Below are 21,368 nucleotides of genomic sequence, written 5' to 3' on the forward strand. Positions count from 1 at the left end.
GGGCAGAGCAATATGCGAAGCCAGCCGTGTTTTCCCCAAGGTACGCATCTACTTCCCCATCGGTTTTGTGCTCCGCGTTCCCCTCCTTCCCTCTTTCTGCATGCCGGTGCCAGGTTCAGCCGTTGCCGGACATGAGCCCCACAGAGCCAGAGCACCCAAGAGGCTCACAGCCTTGTGCAGCGACCTCCGGAACCACAACAAATCCTCCTGCTCAGGATGGTCCCCCGAATCCTTGAGCAATGACTGCCGGCTGCGCCCTGCCTCGCACCTACGGGGCCCAGAACCACGTTCGGGTCTGACCACAGGGCTTCCCGAGTGTCAGCATCCCAGAGCCGAGCAGAACAGGAGAAGCCTCTGCGGCACTCCGCTGCCGCTCAGCATACACGTACGCCCGGGCGGACTGAAGGGACCTAGCTCCTCCAGGAAGCGGTGGGGATAGCGATGGAGAACCGCTGGTAGCCTCACACCGCGGGAAGGGCATCGGAGAGCGGGCTGGCGAAGGCAGCCTGCGCTGCTGCCACACTGCGCGCCGAGCGGAACGGATACGTGGGGCTGTCCTGGCCAGACGGACAGGAGCGGCTCGGCAGCCTGCAGGCTCCTAACCTGGCGAGGCCCACGGAGAGCCCCGCTCGCCGGGCAGGATCTGCTCCCCGCATACGCGGGCCCCCCACCCCGAGCGACTGGCTCCCCGGCCACCGGCGCCGCGCGGTCCCGCCGCTCACCGGGAGGTGTGCGGCTGCGTCTCCTCTGGCCGCCGCGCTCCGTGGCGGCGGTTGAACTGAGCTGGGTTGGCAAGACGCCTCCGCAGGCCCCGCAGTCACTGCCCGCTGCCTGCGCGACCCCAGCGCTGCTCTGCGCCCGGCTCCGCGCACCGCAGCCAATAGGCTCCGCTGCCCGCGGCCCCGCGCCCAGCGCAGCCAATGGGGGCGCGCGTCTCGGACTCGCCCGCGGGGCGGAGCCTGCAGGGGCCCAGAGGCGGCGGCGGAGTGTCCGCAGGGCGAGCAGCGGAGGGGTAACCTCGGCCCAGGGCGGGAGTGCGCAGCGGAGCTGGCAGCAGCTGTCTCCTCCCCAGGAAGGCTTGACACTGAAACCCTGCTGATGGACTGCGCACACCGACACAGGGGGACCCGGCTGGTAACCGCTGTCACTCGCACCGCAGTAGAGCAGAGAACGCCCACCCTGGCTGCCCGTCGCATCTGGCAGGGAAACATGTAAAATACAATCCTGCTTCTGCCTCTGGTTAATAGTTTCTCTTGGAAGGGACCTGCCAGCTCTTCTCTTGGAATGGCTCTGCAGGCCAGGATACACCTGAGGAGGACAGCAACCTGGGCTTCTGCTTCAACATCTGTGTAAAGACTACCTGTCCTTTCTTAATATTACCTGCAGACACTTGGGACATACTTAAGGTAGCAACCACGACAACAAGGAAAGTCATCTGGTCTTTTAACTCTGATTACAAATTCAAATCAAACCTAGTGTTGATGTTGAACATTTAAGCCTGATCTAAGCCAAACACCTTTTTCTGTAGACAGGAGCAGACTGCAACAGCTAGACGTGACGTGCACAGCAGTGACAGAGATGGCACCCTGCACCATGCATGTCCCTACCACTGAAACAGTCCAGATTTCAGGTGAGGTTAAATCAGTAGCAGAGGTGATGCATCAAGTTTACAGCAAGGATTCAATCCTCTGAAGACATCAGAAATCAACTCTATACAAGTGTGGGAGTGAGATCGCTCAACAATATTAAGCTTCCAGAGCAGTTTCTCTGGAAGTAATAATGACACATTTTGTCACTGCTCAGTTCATCTACAGCAGAGTGATAGCTGCAGATTTAAAACCACCCTTGAAACCCCCACCCAGTAACAAGTGTTCTTAAGTATCTCCTCCAAAACAGAAGCTATTGCAAGAGTGATGAATCCTACCCTGACTCTTATCTCACAGATGAGCTTTCAAAGAAAACCACGACCTAAGACCTGGCTGGCAGAAAAGGCCAGCATAAGCTTCTGAAATGTTCACCTCCCTCCTCTCTTCTATGACCTACATGCAAGCATCCTCTCCCCTTCCGGCTGACTTAGCAGAACTCCTGCAGAGGCTTTTTCCTCACCACTGTACATACATGTCCTGGAATCAGGTATACCCCAAAATCCCCCTCCCTCTGTGGTTTGAACGGGAGAGGAAAGGCACAAAAAGCCTCTTCCCTCCCGGCCCCCGCAGGCGTGAGGGCGGGGAGCAAGGGGCGCCTCCGGCGCGAGGGGTGCCCGCGCAGTGCCCGCGCAGGGGTGGGCTGCGGTCACTCCGCTCCGTGTCTAGGGAGGGTATGAACACTGGGGGCCTGCCCGCCGTGGGGCTCCCGCCTTGGAGTTCTCCCCTGCCTGCACAGTTCCTGCAGAAGGAGTCCCCTGGCGCTCCGAAGGACAAGCTCCTGAGGAACAGGACCGTCCCTGCTTTGGAAGCTTCCCATGGTAAGCACCCCCTTTATGCAGGCCTGATAGGCCTGAAGGAGCCTTGGGCGGCCTTTGAAAGAGAGCGAGGGGACAAGCACCTGGGCCCCCCTTTCAGCCAGCCTGACTCACCCGTGAGTAAACTTTAGCATCCCCCACTATGAATCAGGCTGAGCCTATGTTCAGTAGCTCAGACTTTTCCAACTTCTGACTTCTAAAATAGTCAGAGTTAACTATGGTATCTTAGCAAATTCGTTTAGATTGAGAATTAGAACTAAATTAATTTCTGTATATAGTTTTGGGGGCAGGTTTTCAGGAAAATAAAATAGCTCTAGTTTTTTATATATTCCTTACTGGGCCACATTAATTCCCTGCCTCCACAACAATACAGTCACAACAGAGAGGAGCTTCACCCCCTGCTCAGTGCTCAAGTGCCTTCACCAAAGACTCCAAAGAGTATCCTGGGGCAGACATCATGGCAGAACAGCTGGAGGCCACTGGATAGGAGAGCTGCAAGAACCTTGCAGGCTGAGCTGCCAAAGGTGCTCTTTTTGCTTGCAGCCACCAACCAACTACCAGATGGCATTACAAGACCCTTCTGTCCTTGCACTTGAGGGACAGATGGTTTTGCACATCACTCAAGGCAGGGCCATCCACACCTCTTCATTTCCACTAATCCTGGGTAGAACTCTTATATCTGTCACAGTTTATTACAGTAACAAAGATTTAATGGTCCAAAATTGCAGGAAAGACAGCAGTTTAGCCATGAAGAAAACTTCTATCAGAAAGGATAATGAAGCCCTAAAACAGATTACTGGGAGAAATACAGAATCTCTATCATGAGAGCTTTTAATAAGAAGCAAGACAAACACTCATCAGGCTTTTCAGGTAAGCATGATTCTGCTTTGAGAGGAAAATAGAACTGATAATTTCTTGGTATTCCTTCTGATCAATCTACAGTGTAAACCTGCTACTGAAATCCTACTGAGCAGGAACGGAGTTGGGCCATGACAATCTTCTCTCCATTTGACTGCTAATGTTCTTCCCAAGCTCATTATATGCATTTTTGCCTCATCTTTGAAGCTGGAGTTAGTGTTATTCTTTAATTATTATTAATTAATACTTTACTTGCCACTGTCTGATCCACTACCAAATATGCTCAGTACTCAAAGGGAAAATCAGCATTTCATGAAGCATAAGAGATGGTGCACTTGACAGGTTTCCAAAGGATTACATTGTACACACCTGTGCCATCACCAAACTGCACTCAGATACTGGAAAGGCATTTTTTAATTATATACTCTCACAACAAAATTCATTCTCCTTTTCCAAATAACCTAATTTCTTCATAGCCATTGCTAGTGTATTATTTTCATTGCCTGACCAGATCAAGTCCCACATAAAACTCTCATAGAATCATAGAATCAGCCAGGTTGGAAGAGACCTCCAAGATCATCCAGTCCAACCTATCACCCAGCCCTAACCAATCAACTAGACCATAGCACTAAGTGCCTCATCCAGTCTTTTCTTGAAGACCCCCAGGGACGGTGCCTCCACCACCTCCCTGGGCAGCCCATTCCAATGGGAAATCACTCTCTCTCCTTTCAGAATCATGATTAGTTACATGAAACCAGAAAGAACAAAATCTGTTTTACAAAGAGAAATTTTACAAAGTGTGCACTATCCCTACAATGAAAGAAAATCCCTCACACAAAGGAAGCAGGAGCTTAAAGAACACGCTCACCTGGCTGAAGAAGCAAAGGATGTTCCTTCACTTCTCCTTTTCCCCACCCCACTGGTACTGGCTTAGACAAGCAATCCAATTGCACACTCATACACGTAGACTGTTACTCTGACCCTTGGTACTGTTTAAAGAAACGCTGTATGCCCTCTGCTGGAAGGAACCTTTCAAAGATGGAGTCTAGGCTCTGTTACTATTGTGAAATAATCCATTTGATAATTGACTTTAAGGACATTGTGCTACCCTCACTAGAGAGAGGCATGTCCTACACTGGTTCCTTAATGAAAGAAGCTGGAATTCATTGACTTACTGATCTTGACATGACAGACAGTAGAAATCTCAACCACAGAAGTTTCAAGAAGATGTCCACAAGAATGAAAAAAAAAACCAAAAACCATAAAATAACAAACCAAAACCAGAACTGGGGACATCAGGGACAAAGCCCTTAGTTCTCTGGTGAAAACAAAAAAGGTCAGGAGTTAGTGCTGTTCACAAAAACAGCAGAGGCAATGAATAGACAACCTCATGAGATTTACCTGCTATTAAACTTTGAGATACAGCTCTTTTAATGAACAAGAAGTCCCTTCCACGCATGCAAATTTACATTTACTGCTTCCTGGAATATTTTCTAGGAATCCAGAACCGCTGGAGGCAGCCTCCTAAAGCTACTCTTAAAAAGTAGGTAAATTAAGCATTACTTTTTAATCATTATTTCCACTGTCACTTCATCTCCAGCAGACATCTGCAAGTCTAGGTGAGCAATGCAGAACTACATATTCAGCCTAAACTGTTACTCCAAAATACAATACTGTTAAACCAGAAAGGAACAGGGTGTTTAACAAACTGTAAAATGTTTTGACTCAGAAGTGTTGTACAGCAGATGGAGCTACAAGTATGGTCTATGAGTAGCCACCCACACACGAGAACAGAGATAATAAATATGCATAATGTATGATACATGTAATCAGCTTTCTATGCTCATGCATGCATATGTCACATAGAAGTTCAAGTTCATCCTTTGATCCCCATATATAATTGTCATCTGTGTTCCTCTTAGGAGGAGATAAATGCAGGACAGCGATGTCTACCATCTTCACCTGAAGGGTAGGGACTGAGAAAGCACAAGTCTTATTTCACCATACATCACTGCCAAAAGTAAAAACTGGTTTGTTTCAAAGAAGATTTCTCCTGGGAGATCACATGTCCATCCATGACCACACTTCCCAAGAAACTTTGACATTCCTTTATTAGAAGTGCACTCCAAGAGTTCCACAGGCTCCCTTCCACCCACTCTGCACTCCTCTCTCCCGTAAACTATCCTTCTGGCTGACCAACTGGACTATGCCAAATAAATCCAGAAGTGTCCACAAATGCTGAATGACTTTAGTGAGCAGAGAAGAAAATTGGTTTTCCAAATGCAGTATTTCTAACATCAGCTCCACAGCAAAGTACAACCATGAATACATTTTAGATTAACCACCTACCTTCTCTAACTTACCTACCTACCTGATCTAAACCAAAACAAAACCAGACTTTCCGGAAGCCAGCTAGATGCTTCTTATGTCATGGATGCACAGTCCACAGGCAGTAATGGCTTCACCACTTATACTTTCATAAAGCTACAGAACGCAGCAGGCACAAGAATTTCCATGACAGTGTGCATATGGCAAGTGATAGAAACACCAGTACACAGAGAATTCATTAGAAGTACAAACACGTTTTGGTTTCACTAATAACACAGAAGGTTTGATCAACATGTCGTACTTTAATCCAAAAGCTAAGATACTGAAGGCCCCGTTTGTCAGACGACATTCTTGGTCACTCCCTTCTGCCCAAAATCACCTGTATAGACTGAGGGTAGAATCTCAAACATCTAAAGAGTGGTAGTGTATCACTTCACATGGCATTTTCCCACCCTCTGTCTGGCAAGGGCAGAATAGCTTCAAATTCCAGCAGGACTATATAGATCCGAGAAGTATGTGGAGCATTCAGAGGGACTCAAACAAAATGCATCTTGCATCCTTTCAGTCCAGACTATAGGCCTGAACTAGAATGACTTAGAAAGGACAAATTGAAATTAAGGACTGAGTTCTATGAACAGATTGCTTTAGAAAAATTCCATGAAAGACAAATGGGTCTTGCAGGGAACTGGTTGAAAGCGTCCAGCACAGAGCCACAAGGGTGGAGTGGAACATCTCCCTCATGAGGAAATGCTAGGGAAGCTGGGTCTCTTTAGCTGGGAGGAGAGACCTAGGGATGACCTCATTCATGTTGATAAAGATGTGAAGGATAAGTGTCAGGAGGATGGAAACAGGCTCTCAGTGATGCCCAGTGATACGAAAAGGGACAACAGGTGCAGGATGGAGCATAGGAGATTCCACATGAACATAAGGAAAAACTTTTTCACTGTGATGGTGACAGAGCCCTGAAGCAGGCTGCCCAGAGAAGTCTTCTTTGGAGCCATTCAAAACCTCTCTGGATGCATTCTGGTGTGACCTGCTCTAGGTCATCCTGCTTTGGCAGGTGGACTGGACTTGATTATCTTTTGAGGCCACTTCGAATCCCAACACTCTGATTCAGTGTGCCTGGAACACAGATTCATAATTCACAAAACTTACCAAAGTAAAGGAAATCTGTATAGCAATACTGAGAACATAGTTCCACCAGGAAAATGCTTTTCTGGGGATGAAAATACTTTTTATCTCAAAAAAGCCTCTATCCTTAGATAAACATCTTCTGTTTTCTCATGTCCCCGTTAGCTGTTCAGCAGTGATCTTCCACAATTCCTGTAGGAGCGGAAAAAGCAAATACAGGTGTTTTATGAGATCAGTAGGTCACAATTATCACAGTATCACAGTATTATCAGGGTTGGAAGAGACCTCACAGATCATCAAGTCCAGCCCTTTACCACAGAGCTCAAGGCTAGACCATGGCACCAAGTGCCACGTCCAACCTTGCCTTGAACAGCCCCAGGGATGGCGACTCCACCACCTCCCCAGGCAGCCCATTCCAGTGTCCAATGACTCTCTCAGTGAAGAACTTTCTCCTCACCTCGAGCCTAAATCTCCCCTGGCGCAGCCTGAGGCTGTGTCCTCTCGTTCTGGCCCTGGCCACCCGAGAGAAGAGAGCAACCTCCTCCTGGCCACAACCACCCTTCAGGTAGTTGTAGACAGCAATAAGGTCACCCCTGAGCCTCCTCTTCTCCAGGCTAAACAACCCCAGCTCCCTCAGCCTCTCCTCGTAGGGCTGTGCTCAAGGCCTCTCACCAGCCTCGTCGCCCTTCTCTGGACACGCTCAAGCATTTCAATGTCCCTCCTAAACTGGGGGGCCCAGAAATGAACACAGTACTCAAGGTGTGGTCTAACCAGTGCAGAGTACAGGGGCAGAATGACCTCTCTGCTCCTGCTGACCACACCATTCCTGATGCAGGCCACGATGCCATTGGCTCTCTTGGCCACCTGGGCACACTGCTGATTCATGTTCAGGCGGGTATCAGTCAGCACCCCCAGAAAGAGTTATGAAAGAGTTCAACACATTCAGTTGAAAGAAGTTAAATACACACCACTAAACCTGCATCTACATATAGTATCCATCTGTGGACACATACTAAATCCACCTAGAACCACCAAATTATTTTTAGACAGAGCAAGAGAATTTATTTCTTCATTCTTGTAGCGTAATTTAAAAAAATCAAGCAAATAATTCATTTTAAAAATTATTTCATTGGTCTGCATGACCTTCTGCAGTATTTTGACTGATAATCTTGCTCTTATAGCTTGTGTTGAGAAATGCTTTCATCAATGCTAGTAAAAATACAACTGAAAACATTTACTGAGGAATCAAATGCATGCCTTATGCACACACTCTTCTCCATTTGCTGGATAATGAAGATGGAAATTAGATTTTTTTCCCTGTAGAATAAATTTGCCTGTGTTTTATCTGCCATATAAAATATTACTAAGAAAACTATCACATACTCTTCACCATGACATACTGAATTGTGGCAATATACTTTGTGAGAAATAAAAACAACCCTTCAGCTGTTTAAAAACATGTATATAGTTCGAGAAGCTGTAGACTTCCCTTCCATAAAAAGGCCAGGGAATGAGTTTATACATTTAGGTAAAACCCAGGTTACATTTGTGTATTTGTAAAACTCGTTTTAAAGTTTGGCCTGCATTTATTATGCCTGAGGGTATCAGCATTAAGCAAAACAAATCAATGTTATGAAGTAACTGCAGCCCTTGCAATGGTGCAGAAGACATGGTAGTAATGTATCAACTACAGGAACATCCTTTTTTGGTAATAGATTTGCAATCCAGTACAAGATTTGTGAATTCTCTGAAAATATGCATTAAACTGTATTGCTCTAGAAGCTAGCAAGCTATTAGCTACCCTGTATAGGAGGTTCTTCAGCCAAGAGAAGACTCTGGGGGAACCTTAGAGCTGTATTCCAATACCTGAAATGATCCTACAGAAAGGCTGCAGAGGGACTTCTCATAAGGGTGTCTAGGGGCAGGACAAGGGGGAATTGTTTGAAGCTGAGGGAGAGTAGGTGTAGACTGGATGTAAGGAAGTAGTTCTTCAGTACAAGGATGGTGAGAGTCTAGAATAGATTGCCTGCGGGGGAGTTGTGGGTGCCTCTTCCCTGAGCATGTTAAAGGCCAGGCTGGATGAGGCCTTAAGCAGCTGAGACCACGGTGAGGTCCCTTCCAATCTAAGCCATTCTATAACTCTGCTATTTGTAAGAGCAAGTAATTGGAAAAAAGCTAAAATAGAAACACATAACTAACTGCATGGGATGTAATGAGATTACTACAAATAATACATTTGACATACTCCTGGATAACAGGAGTTTACAGCTAATTGACTTCATCATAGATATTAGAACATTATTTCCTGAACCCTGGACTGGGGAAGGCATTATTGAAAGTATGAAATGAAAGCTCTTCTACAAACAAATAAACAAAGAGAGATATTGTTCCCATTTTCTAGTCATTGGCAAAAATTGTATTTACAAGGTAATGGAGATTGTTTCTTAATCTTTGAGAAAATGAGTGCACCTAAGGCACTGCACTGCTGGTGACAGAAAAGGGTCCCTTCTATCCATCTGGTCAAATAGATTATGTCAGCACAAACCCAAATCCTTTTAAAATAGCAAAAAGCTAAATGGAACTAAATGAAAAGGTAATGCTTATTCTCTTATTCTCACTCTATGTTAAGCAAACAGCAGAAAACTAATCAGAGGTGGTTAGGCCAACACATTACATTTACTGTAATGAACACCACTTACCAACTGCTCAATTCGTTCATAAACGAGAGCCTGGCAGAAATCAAGCTTAATGGGCTCTGCAGTGTATTTAATTCCTCTGTCTTGGAGGCTCTCCAAATCATTTAGAGTATTTCTGAAATGACTGTAGGCTTCACATGTAACATCCATATGTCTTAAAGTGAAGTTCAGCCTGGCAAGAGAATATTTAATTGAAAATGTCTCTCCTATACTGGCATCTCAGATAGCTATGTAACTTTTCTCAGCTAATGGAAAACGTGTAGCTTCTCAGTCATTAACCAACTTTGATAGCCAAAAAAGACATCCCCTAACCCTGCTATTCCTACAAAGTAGATGACTTACATCAGCATCAATACACATAACTCTTCAATGAATCTTTCAATTGATTTTAAAGCACTTTGTTGCATCACTGGTTTGATTTCCTAAACAAACAGCTGGCATACATAAGCAGTAGCTCTTCCTGTATCTCCAGAGATTTAAGCAGAGCCTACTACATATTAGTTATGGGGTGTCCAACTCATGACTGCGTCAAATTACTCAATGATTCCTTAAAATACAAGAGAAATTGTTGCAGGGGTACCCAAGCTGTGAAGTATCCACCCTTATTCTAAGCCACTTCATTCTACTCTATGCCTGCAGAAACATGTAGCAAATGTTGTCAGAGTTTACAGAACACATCAACCTAGCCACCTATTTACCGTGAAGTGCACAGAAGTTATTTGAAGCAAGACAAAAGTAGGACAACAAGAGCTGATCTCTTGTGGAAGTCAGATTCTGAATTGCTGCAGATTATGTTTATACAAAAACAACTGCTGGTCTCAAGTGTGTACTGCAGCCTGGGATCAGTTAACACAATCAGAATCAGAAGCTGACCTTCAATCAAAGCAGATCTTTCTTCCAAATAAAGAAACTAACTAAAGTTTTTAGTGCTTTTTTGTTGTTAGCTCTTCGTAAAACTTACCTCTTTTCTAATGCTAGGTAAACTGTGCAAGAATTTCTCAAGTTGTGTGTGATTCTATGCAGAGTTCTGAACAAGGCATCTGTCAGGTCATCATCATAGAACACTGTAAGCAATATTAAAAGAATAGAATACGTGTGCTTCAGTGTTTCATACCTGAGGCTTGAGTAAACAACACAACAACAGGCCTTAGTTTGATTATGCTAATCCAGCAAGCCACTGTTAACTGAAAACAAATGCATATTTTCAATAGCAACAACTCACTCTGTAATAGTATCCACTGCTGCTATTTAGGTCAAGCTTTGATAATTCTCTCCTGTCAGTGGGAATCATTTCTGCCAGACAACTTAGAAAACTTTAACTTTCTCTCATCCAGGAAATAACCTACATCAAAGCTAAAAATAGGATATCAGAATGCACAGGGCTTCATCTCTTACAAAAAAAGCAGTAACTAATAGATTACTATAACTGTATCTCCTTGGAAAGCAGCCTTACAAAACGTTTCAATATCATACCTAAATCAATCCTATCTTATTTATATATTAAAAACAACACTGTTTTTTCTACAGAGACAAGCTAGCATGTCACCTTGCAGTCTTTCACTTCAGCAAGAAAAACAGCTGAAAAATAAAAGATATCCAAAGGCACAGGCTCTAGGCAAGTGCAGCATCTGAAACCGTTTTTCACATTATAGTATATAACCACCCATTTATCAGTATCTGCATAGAGGTTACTTGATGCAAGACAAAGGCAGGACAGCAAAACTCTGAAAGTCAAATCCATCACTAATTGTGACTATTTTCTTTTAATAATTTCTTTAGTTACAAACAATTACCACACCAAAGGAAAGGAAAAACTAGTAGTTTTCACCATCTGTTTTCTTAGTGCTAATTCAGTATGGCAGGAACATTTAAGGAAGACCTGTGACAAATTAGGCAAGGATCTGACCCATTCGATTTTAAAAGCAAACTGGGTATGTTTAAATTATTACTCAAAATGCCAAAGTTTGTGATTTAAAAGCTTAAGCATTTATATTTTCCTACCATCAGCTGCCATTATCACAGTACAGTGGTCATGCAAATCTGCAATCTCTTCTTCAGACCAGCTATAAGGAGCTTCAGGATCTGTAACAAAAAATACAGCTTTGGTGCAGGAGGTTGTGTCAAATGATCGAGAGCTGGCAAAAAGGAATTCAACTTCTGGGTCATCTGCCACTCCATAAATAGAGCACCCCACTGAAAGTGACTCAAAACCTCCCTCTATTCATTCTCTGAAGTTCCCTGCGCTCCTTTGCTTTCTCTGTGTCATGTCCAGCCCTCCCAAGGCTCACTGGCAAAAGGCGAGGTCACAGATTTAACTGAATTAAGATAAATACGCCATTAAATAAAAATAACAAATGCATCCTCTTGTAAGTTTTTATTAATCTCTCTACTTCATCATATTTTTTAAATTTAGACTTTGTTAAATATAGAACATTCCTCTGAAAGTCTAAAATACAGAGCCTTTTCAACTGGCAGCATCCAATATTTTCATTAACCAGAAATCTCTTGATGGATCGAAAAGGTAAAAAATCCAAAACACTTAGCTCTATGTGGAATAACCCACTAAAATCACCTACCAGTGCAGAACTCATCTTTCAGCCAGTCCAGCTCTTTCACTTTAACTTCTCCTCCTGTGGGTAAAAAAAGATCACATCAGTCACAAATGGCCTTTCAGACAGTACCTAACCAACAGCATTGAAATCTTCACTTACACAAGTGATGAAGGTCTAATCTGAGGACACATGGCAAAAGTTCCTCAAATAATTTACTGTACAAAACCAGTTACCCACTAAGAACAGGACAGAACTTACGTGTTCTTTTATATGTCCCACCTGCAAAATACTTTTCCTTTCCAGTTATACCTCTGCAATTTACACTGCTTATGTGACTGTGGATATCTGTTTATGTGACATTTGGGTATTTGTGGTGCTCCCAAGTACATCAGTGAAACTCACACATTGGCTGTATAGGAACCAGAGCTGGCCTTAAGTGATGGGCAGAGAAAGAGTAAGTATTTCGCTCTTCTCAAAAGGAAGCTGGTCACGTATGGATCACATATAGATACCTTGCATTTTTCCTTTTAAATGAGTCATTTTTAACCAAGACAAAAATTTACTTATGAATATGTTAGTCAATGACTGTGCTGTCTAATTCCAAAGTTCACATAAAAGTGACTGCATAAACAGTGACTGCAATGAACTTACTTCCCAGCTCCATCAGGTGTTTGTTCAATGCAACATTTTGTTCACACATGGCCAGAAGATCTTCACCTACATCTGGAAACAAGTAACCATAACATTCAAAAGAAGAATAATTTGCATGGGTCATGCATGCCCCTGACCTCTCAGTGTAATACTCTACCAGCTTCTCTGAAGCTGACAAGATTAAGGGAGATTCAGAGCTAGTCTAATTGCTTATGACCGCTTTCTTAGTATCCTTCTTGCTTTTGTCTTTCAGTACTAAGTTCTGAGCCCCTCCTGAAGAAAAAAATTACATCTCTAAATCTCTATACTACCTATCTTAACCTAGGTACACTATCTTGAGTTCACAGCAGTGGACCTTCTCATGAAGTTTTATGAAAATATTTAACTGGAAATAACTGCCTCACCTGTGCAATAAACTCTCTTGGCAACTGTCCCCATGATAATGCTGGTGATTCCAGTGCCACCTCCAAGCTCTAGCACCGAGCAACATCTGAATGTGTCCCGTTTAAACACAATGTAATCAGCAAGAAGAAAGGCTGCACGCCACACCTGTGGAGAGGAGAAGCAGTTAAAACTGAATAAATGCAGAAGTACAATGCATAAACAGCAAGGCAGAATACATACTTGTTTACCAACATCTTCTAAGGGTGTTGCCATAGTATGTTCTGTGAAAATGAAAGTAAAGCAGAAATAATTATCTCCAACTCTTGTTCAAGTTCCCTAAAGGCGAAGTTGAAAACACAGTCATGCTTCCATCTCAAATATAGAACTAAACACTCTAACCAAGGAGCACTGAGCTTCCTATGCTATATTACTGTCCAGACCACTTTGGAGGAAAAAATGGTACATTTAAAAAATATTGTAAATATCACAGTCTTAAGCTCATTATCTTGTTTCACTTAAAAACTGCTGTTCTATTTCTGAAGAAAATCTTTTTGTTCTTTTGTTTTACACAAACACACATTCCATTTCTCCTTGACTCTAAGCCTACTATTTACCTATTTTAACCACATCAGTGCAAGTGCATTTTTGTTCTTTGTCTTCCAAAGCATCTTCTTCCCCTTTCATTAGAATTACAGGACACACTCTATCCCTCAAAAGATCTTCTGCTTCTAAATCAGAGGCACTTCGAGGTCGTCTGACCACATCCAAATCTCCATCATCATCTAGCAGAGCTTCTACTTTACTATTTAATTCTCTTTCTTCTAGGTTATTTCTGTCCTCATTGCACAGATCCTCTCCACTTCTGTAATGGTGTTCTTTTTCTGTTGCAGCTTCTCTTACATGTTTCTCAGATGTCAAATCTTCTGTGTTCCAAAGAAGTTTGAAATAGGACAGAAATACTGTAAGACACAGAGGTGGAAGGGCAAGTTAAACAGCAGGTAAGAACAGAATCTATGTGCAGCTTCCACATGCATCAATTTGATACACATTTCACACAAAAATCTAGAGGATAAAAACATTATAAAGATAAGGTGAAATACAGTTCATTTACTACAGGAATATTTCTGTTACTACATTCTGTCAGTAGAAACAAATGAAGCGCTTCTACAATCTACCATGTATTCATCTGATTTAGTAACACTTGTTTTAACAGTTGGCAGGAGGGATGGTGTCTTACCAAGTTGAAAGATGAGTTAATACAAATTAGAATTTGTTTATTTCAGTTAAGATTTAATTCCTATCCCATAAGAAACAAACCTGGTCTAGTAAAAAGTATTTTTTTTTACTGTCTTAAAAGTCTTCAGAATTCAAACAGCTTCAGCTTGAAGTCAGCTTAGTATGAGCATACAGCAATAAGCTCACAAGAGACAAGATCTGCTGAACCCAAAATATTCTAGTCTTCAGAGTGAATCCTTGAAAAGATTAAATGAGTAAGGCTATTATTCTCAATAAACCAATTAACAACCTTTTGCAACCATCATCCAGCAACACCAGCATCTATTACAAATGTATCCAAATATGGGCCTTGCAGTTTTGCAAACTGGGATTTCTGTTGTCTGAACACAATACGTGAGGAAAAACAAACATTTGTCCTTCCATCTACAGTCAACATCAGCTCTACAATGATGCTTATGCACTATGCTTGACTGAATGGGTCAGTCTGGGAATAAGAATCATGGAATTTGATCCACCTGCTCAAAGTAAGGTATTCATAGTTGGTCTACTGTAACTTGAAAGAAGCTCTCTAGAATGACTCTTTTTGGCAAAATCGAATACAATCTTCACTGTCTATCCCAGCATGAGAAAATGTTTGTCATCTACTGTTTGCATGACAACCAGATTAACTGAATATTTAACAATTTACAGGCTACAAACAGTGAATTAAATGCTTTTGTTCTCCAAATCCACTCTGATCCTCTCAAAGTTCTATGGCATTTCAAAAGATGTTATGTAAAACTGACCCAGAATACAAGACTACATCTCCATGAGGTTCCTTGACACAGTCAAGCGACAGTGGCAGATTGTCATTGCAGATTGGCAATTCTTGTGTTAATAAAGCCATCAAGACTATGGCCATTAGGTCAAATGAGGTGATTCTGCTCCTTTAATGTGCTCTTGTGAGACCTCACTTCAAGTACTGCATGCAGTTCTGGTGTCTCCATCCTAAGAAGGGCACAGATCTATTGGAGTGAATCCAGAGGAGACCACAAAGATGATCCCAGGGCTGGAGCACCTCTGCTATGAAGATAGCTTGATGGAGTTGGGGTTGTTCAGCCTAGAGAAGACTCTGGGGGGACCTTATAGCTGCCTTCCAACACCTGAAGGGATCCTACAGGAAGGCTGCAGAGGGACTTTTCATAAGAGTGTCTAGGGGCAGGACAAAGATGAATGGTTTGAAGCTGAGAGAGAGTAAGTTTAGACTGGATCTTAGGAAGAAGTTCTTCAGTATGAGGATGGTGAGACTCTGGAATAGATTGCCCAGAGAGGCTGTGGATGTCTCCTCCCTGGTGCATTCAAGGCCAAGTTGAACGAGTCTAGTTGAGAGGTTGGAGTAGATGATCTTTGAGGTCGCTTCCAACCTAAGCCATTCTATGATTCTATTAAAAAATATTAAAAAACATAAAGGAATTTCCAGACTAAACACATTGGGAGCCGGCAGCACACACTGCCATTTTGTTCTGTTGAAAGGTTCTTTGCATCGAGCGAAATCTCAGCCAACAAACGTCAAACAGCATGAAGACACACTACAGAATTAATTACCTGTTGTTGACCTGATCTGGGTCAAAACTATTATCTATTTCTTTGCAAAAAATCATAAAAGTAGGCTTGACATTGTCATATATTAGAAGAGCTGCAAGAGCTTTCCTTTTATGTCACAACTGAGTTTGAAAAAACAACGAATACTTCTGTCACAGCAGGAACACCACTTTTCTACAGAACATTTTGCCACCAGCTTCGAGGCCAGTTTCCTTGGCAACTTTATAGTAACTACAAGCTGGCAATCAGCCAGAGGCTAGTTCATTTCCACTACAGCCTTGACTTCAGCTTATATATGCGAGTCAAAAGCACTGCAATCTTGAGCTTTCCAATTGTTAATTGTTTTAAAACAAATGTCTCAGAAAACCAAACGAAGCTCTTAAGCTCCTCTAGAACAGATGGCAAATCATCACATAAAGACCTTACCAAAAAAATCATAAACTAATTACTGATAATTTTATTTTAAGCTAAAGTTACGCTGTCTAACCCCCCTGGCTTCTCACCTTCTGTTTGTATGCAAGAAACATCCCAAATTTTTAAATATGATGCCCAAAGTGCTATATTGATACTGTAGCTAAATGGACAAATACATAAATACAACTAAACCTGCAAGCAAGTTAATTTGGATGCTTCTTGTCAGAAAGGGTTTTTTAAGAAAGGTTGTCTGCAAGTTCTACACAGCTTTCCTTTCTGCAGTTCATTTCACCAGGAGAATGAAGGTAGCCCTCTTCCTAAAGGCTGAGAAGGAAATGATTCTGTGTCTAACTGCACTAAAACATGTAATGATTTAGTATCAATCATTCAAAGGAAGATATAGATATTACCAAGTCCAAACATCCATTACCTGGCTGTCCAACTGCATTTAATCGTACCATGAGATGTCTTTTGTTTGGACAGTGTAAGTGAACGTCAGAAAGTACAGTGTCACTTCTAAATGTGGGGTTATCCATCTCCTCCTCTGTTACATCGACCATGATGTGCTGATGACAGGAACATCTACAGTACCCAGAGGCCCCTTACGAAGTGCTTTAATTTGACACTCTTCTGTTAACAGGCATTCTGTAACAGGTCTGCTCAGCAAGATAACTAGAAGAGCTCAGGTAACAAGTGATCATGCAAGCTTCACCATGCTCCAATAAGATAGCAGGTTGCACATCAGATATTAAACCTAAAATGAAACACAGACAGCTTTTAGTGACATCCTGACACTGTTTGAACATCACTCCAATATTTCAGAGAATAAAAATCAGGTGACACAGTCCAATAAAGTTGCAGTGCTCCCACGCTCTCTTTTTATGATGCTCCAAATAATCCCCAAATACATAACCGCTACCAGCTGACTGGCAGAGACTGCCCATTTCAGGAAGAACTACGAATTAGCTTGTGTTAAAAATTCCCTCTGAAAAAAAAAATATCCAGATTTTACCATGAATGCACAGACTCACAATGCTAAGTCAAAGTCCTCGGAGGAACCGAAGGCCTTGCATGCATAGCTTCACCATTTTAAGGGATCATGTTCTTCATATTAATCTCCAAATTTCCCCAGAACAGACTCAATTACCTAATGTATTATCACAGGTTAGGCCCTCAGACTTTGTAAAAGGAGTATCTGCTTTTCCTGAAGAAAATTCAGCTTCTTTTGTGTGCCTCCACTAGTTGGGCACCTAAACGCTTCCTCTCTTTGGCACTACTTATTCTTCACTGGAAAAGAAATAAACACACTTGAAATTGTCCTTGTCACCTAATGCCCAAGGCTGGGCAGCCCCTCTGTCCTGGGGCACAAATGAATTACCTTCTACAAACATATAAAAGAGGACAACGCCCCTGTAGTCTAACAGCCGGGACACTTTGTGAAGGGTATGTGAAGCACTGGTGAGCCCTACATCCCACAACAAACTTGCCTTTAAAAACTTGGATGACAAGCGTAGCTCTGAGAGACACAAATCATCAAGCATTTTGCAAGTGATTTAGTTGACAGATGCCCGAGTCTCACCAGCTATAAGCACCCTCAATACTCCTTAAGTCAAAACGTTGATGCCATTTCCCGTGTTGGGATACAAAGCTGTACTGTCTATTGCCTGCTTGTGCTTGAACAGGATCATAATCATACATGCTTAGCGTCTCCAATTACACAGGTAGCCCTCGCAACTGCGGCTATGAAGCTGTACGAACTTTCCAAAACCCAACCCAGCCTCCAAAAACCGCCCTTTGCCAGCACAAACTGCAGTCACACTAACGCAAAGCCTAAAGCGTTGTTCCTCCACCACGTGCGGAGGCAAACGCTAAGCGCCGCTCCGCTGCCAGGGCACAAACCGAGACCTCAGGTTTCGGCTTGCCCGCAGTCCCAGCGCCTCTCCCCGAGCAGTCACGGTCTCCTGCCCGTAGGCCAGCCCGCACACAGGCTGCGCCCGGGACAACACCGGTGAGCTTCCCAACGAAGCCGCCCTCCGCCTCCTCCTCCTGCCCGCGACCAGCCGCAACCGGGCAGCTTCCCCCCGGGCTGTGCCGCGGGGAGAGAAGCGCGACTCCGCAGGGAAGGGCTGGCTGCGGGGAGCAGGCGGGCACGCAGGCACCAGGGAAAGCGCTTCCCCGGGGTGGCTCGACCCACTGCTCCCATCGCCGCACCTGAGGCCATGGGACGCCTCCCGCCGCCATTGCAGCGGCGACAGCTCCTTCCGGCGCACAGCTGACGCCGCGCCCGGCACCCCGCAGCGGGAGGGCAGGCAGGCGGAGCGCAGCTTCCCGGCGGGCCTGGGCCGCGGCTGGGCAGTGCTGTGGGAGCCTTGGCGGGGATTGCGCCTAGTGCTTGGCTGCTGCTGGCTGTGGGCCGCTGCGCGCTCGCTTCCTGGAGCCGGGAGTGAATTGCAGCCGTCCCCTTAACATTGCTCATGGTGACCCTGAGCGGATTCTTTATCCGAGACTCATCCAGCGCTAGATTGTAGGGGAGAATCTATGGGGTAGTCCTCAAGAGGAAACACCAGCAGCTTAGTCTTGCCATTAAAGCATCCACAGCAGTTGCCCAGGTTTTGATCCCACGTCTGTTAGCCTCATTGTTACCCTCATACTTGGTTTAATCGTTACTTACCCTGGCTCAGGCCAGTTGTAATTCCATGCAAAACCTCTAAACGGCTTCAGAATAAAAAATGGAAAGATCTGTGCGGAGACAAGGAAGTTCTTGACAGCAAGTGAAGACAGAACTCTGCTACCACCTTCAGATGAGATGAAGCAATAGCAGTATCCGCTGGCATGATGAGGGGAGAGGGGGGTTCATCTGCTGGAGTTTGTAAGCAGGTGCCGTGAGCCAGCTAAACAGAAGAGTGAGCCAGGTGCTGAGCAGGAAGCCCACACCAGAGTGCTCTGGGAAACTAGCGACAGAAATGGATCTAACTCGCAGAATTAGGCAACAGCTGACTAGCAAGATACAGTATACATGCTTTTGTGAGAAATATATATTTGATCCGATCAGTTTGTGGCAAGAGGCCACAGCCAGGGAGGAAGGGGGGGTTTGAATGGAACTGCGCTCCTTGCACAGCCGTCACAAAAGCATACACTTGGCTTAAGATAACAGCAATAAATAATTAGAAGCTAGAAAGCTTGGTGTAGGAGTGAGGCAGGTGGAAGAGACAGCCTTTGGCATGAGCAAACAGAGGACTAGTTTGGAGTTCACGGAGCAGACACTTGAAGAAGACCCCTTACTTCATCCCTGAAGACCACCAGAGGGACCACCGAGTAAAAAGAGACATGCGTGGAAGAGACACCTCCCATTCTTAGAACTGATAAGCAAAACCCAACCTTTTCTTAGAATTAGCAATGAATATGTAATGGAATAGGGTATAAAAAGAGAACACTGCAAACAAAAGGTGTGCGATAGGGTAGAGCAGAGCCTCCCCATGCACCCAGGCCTGTGCATTGCTTGATTCCTGCAACTCTATTAAAGCCTTAACTTGCATGAACGCAAGTTTATGCCTGTTATTTATGACACTTTGGATCTCAGTGCCCAAGGTAGTCACTGCAGAGTGGAACCCACCCACAGCCAAGAGCCGGCTGCCGACCTGGCATGGAGCGTGGGGCTGTGGCACCCAGCTGTGCTGTCTGGAGGCCATGGGTGGTGTGGCACAGTGCACCAAGCAGCTGGACATGCTGCTGCTGCTGCTGCTCAGAGCTCGGCAGCCTGCCGCGGTGCTAAACCATGGCCATGGCCGTGCTCCAAACTCCCACCCGCATCCTCTGCAAGTCTAGAGGGCCATTGCAATTGTTCCTGAGTTTCAGCGAGAGGATCCGTTCAAAGCTGGGCATTCACAAATTAATTCCTTGTTACATGATACTAATGTCAATTGCTACAGATGATCCTTGCGTTTTTAATGAGTGGAAAATCAAGAAGGGGAAGGAAGAATTAAAGAATAAATGCTGGAAAACCCCTTATAATTTAATGCGTAGTTTGTATTTATTTCTAGATGGCTGTTTTTTCATCATCTGTCTCCTTCTGTAGAGGCCAAGAATTATTAAAAGAATGAAATAATCTTTCCCTATTTTTACAGTCTAGAGTGTTGAGTGGTAATGAAATGCAAGACACAGCAAGCCATTCAGATACCTCATTGGAGTTTCTGTGGGGAATTCTACTGGATGAACATCTGACAAAAAATGCTTTGGAGATTTGTTTTTCTTTTATCTGGCTTCTGTGAAAGAGCAGAGTGCAGAGTATTATTTTGCTTCCCATGGTGATACACTGCCACATAAATTATTACTGCAGTTGCTCTCTGCTGGCATGTTCCCCACAGCTATGAAGTGCTAACAATAAGCAGACAAAGCAGATAGTATTTGTCATGAAATCTTACCAGTTTGCAACAAGAAATACTTACTGGTATGCAGACTAAGTATTGCTAGCTAGGTGTTTCACCACACTACACAGAGTCTTTCAAACACAAAGGTACTTTATTGAGAAATGGAGCTGCTATAATTTATTTTCTGGGGGAAAAATGAAGCTATGTGGTTTCAAATATATATAATTATTAGGCAAAGCAGGAGAATCCTGTGGATGGAGAAGGTCTTAAAGCAGCCAGCGTGGCTGCAGACATTCTAACGACAGTTGTTTAGGGACAAGCTAGCTCTAGAGATGCAGTTTCTGTACTACACACGAGAGGGCTTTTGCAGCAAATTCCTGAGTTCTTCCTCCATTTTAAAAGACTTCAGGACGCACCTCAGTTACATTTCCTGTCGTACAACTATCTGAACTAGAAATTTGCTTAAAGAAAACAATCCAGGAGCATTCCTAAGTCACATCACAGCAGGAATTAGGTGAAGTGACTTAGAAGAAACCGTCTTCCCACGTGATTTTTGCCCAATCCTTTCATGGCCTGGAGGATATTGCTAGGACAGCTCCTTGCAGAGTGCCTTCTAAAACGCAGGAGGCTTAGAGAAGGATAAATATGTACAGTCAGCTCTGAAAAATATGCAGCACGGGGAAAATCTAATTTGTCAGGAACAGATAAG

General features: G+C 44.0%; 2 protein-coding genes and 1 long non-coding RNA gene across 8 annotated transcripts in view; 1 reads left to right on the forward strand and 2 right to left on the reverse strand.

The window, feature by feature from the left end:
- The window catches only part of ABAT (4-aminobutyrate aminotransferase), a 50,021-nt gene extending 49,144 nt beyond the window's left edge, over window positions 1-877 (reverse strand). The window contains exon 1 of the mRNA XM_064153030.1: window positions 723-877. The gene's annotated coding sequence lies outside the window, so the exon portion shown is untranslated. The remainder of the gene's footprint in view (window positions 1-722) is intronic.
- A 767-nt stretch (window positions 878-1,644) lies between these two features.
- Window positions 1,645-15,098, forward strand: LOC135180551 (uncharacterized). Of its 2 annotated transcripts, XR_010304487.1 has the most exons (4): window positions 1,645-2,133; window positions 3,190-3,331; window positions 13,952-14,059; window positions 14,727-15,098. It is a non-coding gene; the product is annotated as an uncharacterized LOC135180551 (long non-coding RNA). The 2 variants fall into 2 exon arrangements; XR_010304485.1 differs by lacking the exon at window positions 1,645-2,133 and having other exon boundaries at window positions 3,033-3,331.
- On the reverse strand, window positions 4,375-19,065 carry METTL22 (methyltransferase 22, Kin17 lysine). Of its 5 annotated transcripts, XM_064153037.1 has the most exons (11): window positions 18,504-18,954; window positions 16,723-17,046; window positions 13,676-14,020; window positions 13,302-13,342; window positions 13,082-13,226; window positions 12,678-12,749; window positions 12,051-12,104; window positions 11,476-11,556; window positions 10,436-10,538; window positions 9,478-9,646; window positions 4,375-6,970 (listed from the first exon to the last, which is right to left on the reverse strand). In XM_064153037.1, exons 2-11 carry the CDS (start codon window positions 16,850-16,852, stop codon window positions 6,929-6,931), a joined length of 1,182 nt encoding a protein of 393 aa, XP_064009107.1. In that variant the 5' UTR covers window positions 16,853-17,046; window positions 18,504-18,954; the 3' UTR covers window positions 4,375-6,928. The 5 variants fall into 5 exon arrangements, with proteins under 5 accessions (XP_064009107.1, XP_064009104.1, XP_064009103.1 ...); XM_064153034.1 differs by lacking the exon at window positions 18,504-18,954 and adding an exon at window positions 18,964-19,065 and having other exon boundaries at window positions 13,082-13,342; XM_064153033.1 differs by having other exon boundaries at window positions 13,082-13,342.
- Window positions 19,066-21,368: the final 2,303 nt, after the last annotated feature.

This window comes from Pogoniulus pusillus, chromosome 13 (assembly GCF_015220805.1).
Source record: "Pogoniulus pusillus isolate bPogPus1 chromosome 13, bPogPus1.pri, whole genome shotgun sequence".
Taxonomy (NCBI): Eukaryota; Metazoa; Chordata; class Aves; order Piciformes; family Lybiidae; genus Pogoniulus; species Pogoniulus pusillus.

Excerpts from the sequence above, each read along its gene's own strand:
- METTL22 (XM_064153034.1), bottom strand. The coding sequence starts at position 16,852 with ATGGTCGATGTAACAGAGGAGGAGATGGATAACCCCACATTTAGAAGT. Across the intron at positions 13,343-13,675 it reads CACTGATGTGGTTAAAATAG|AACATACTATGGCAACACCC; the intron begins GTAAATAGTAGG and ends TCATTTTCACAG. Across the intron at positions 9,647-10,435 it reads TACCTAGCATTAGAAAAGAG|GCTGAACTTCACTTTAAGAC; the intron begins GTAAGTTTTACG and ends TTCTCTTGCCAG.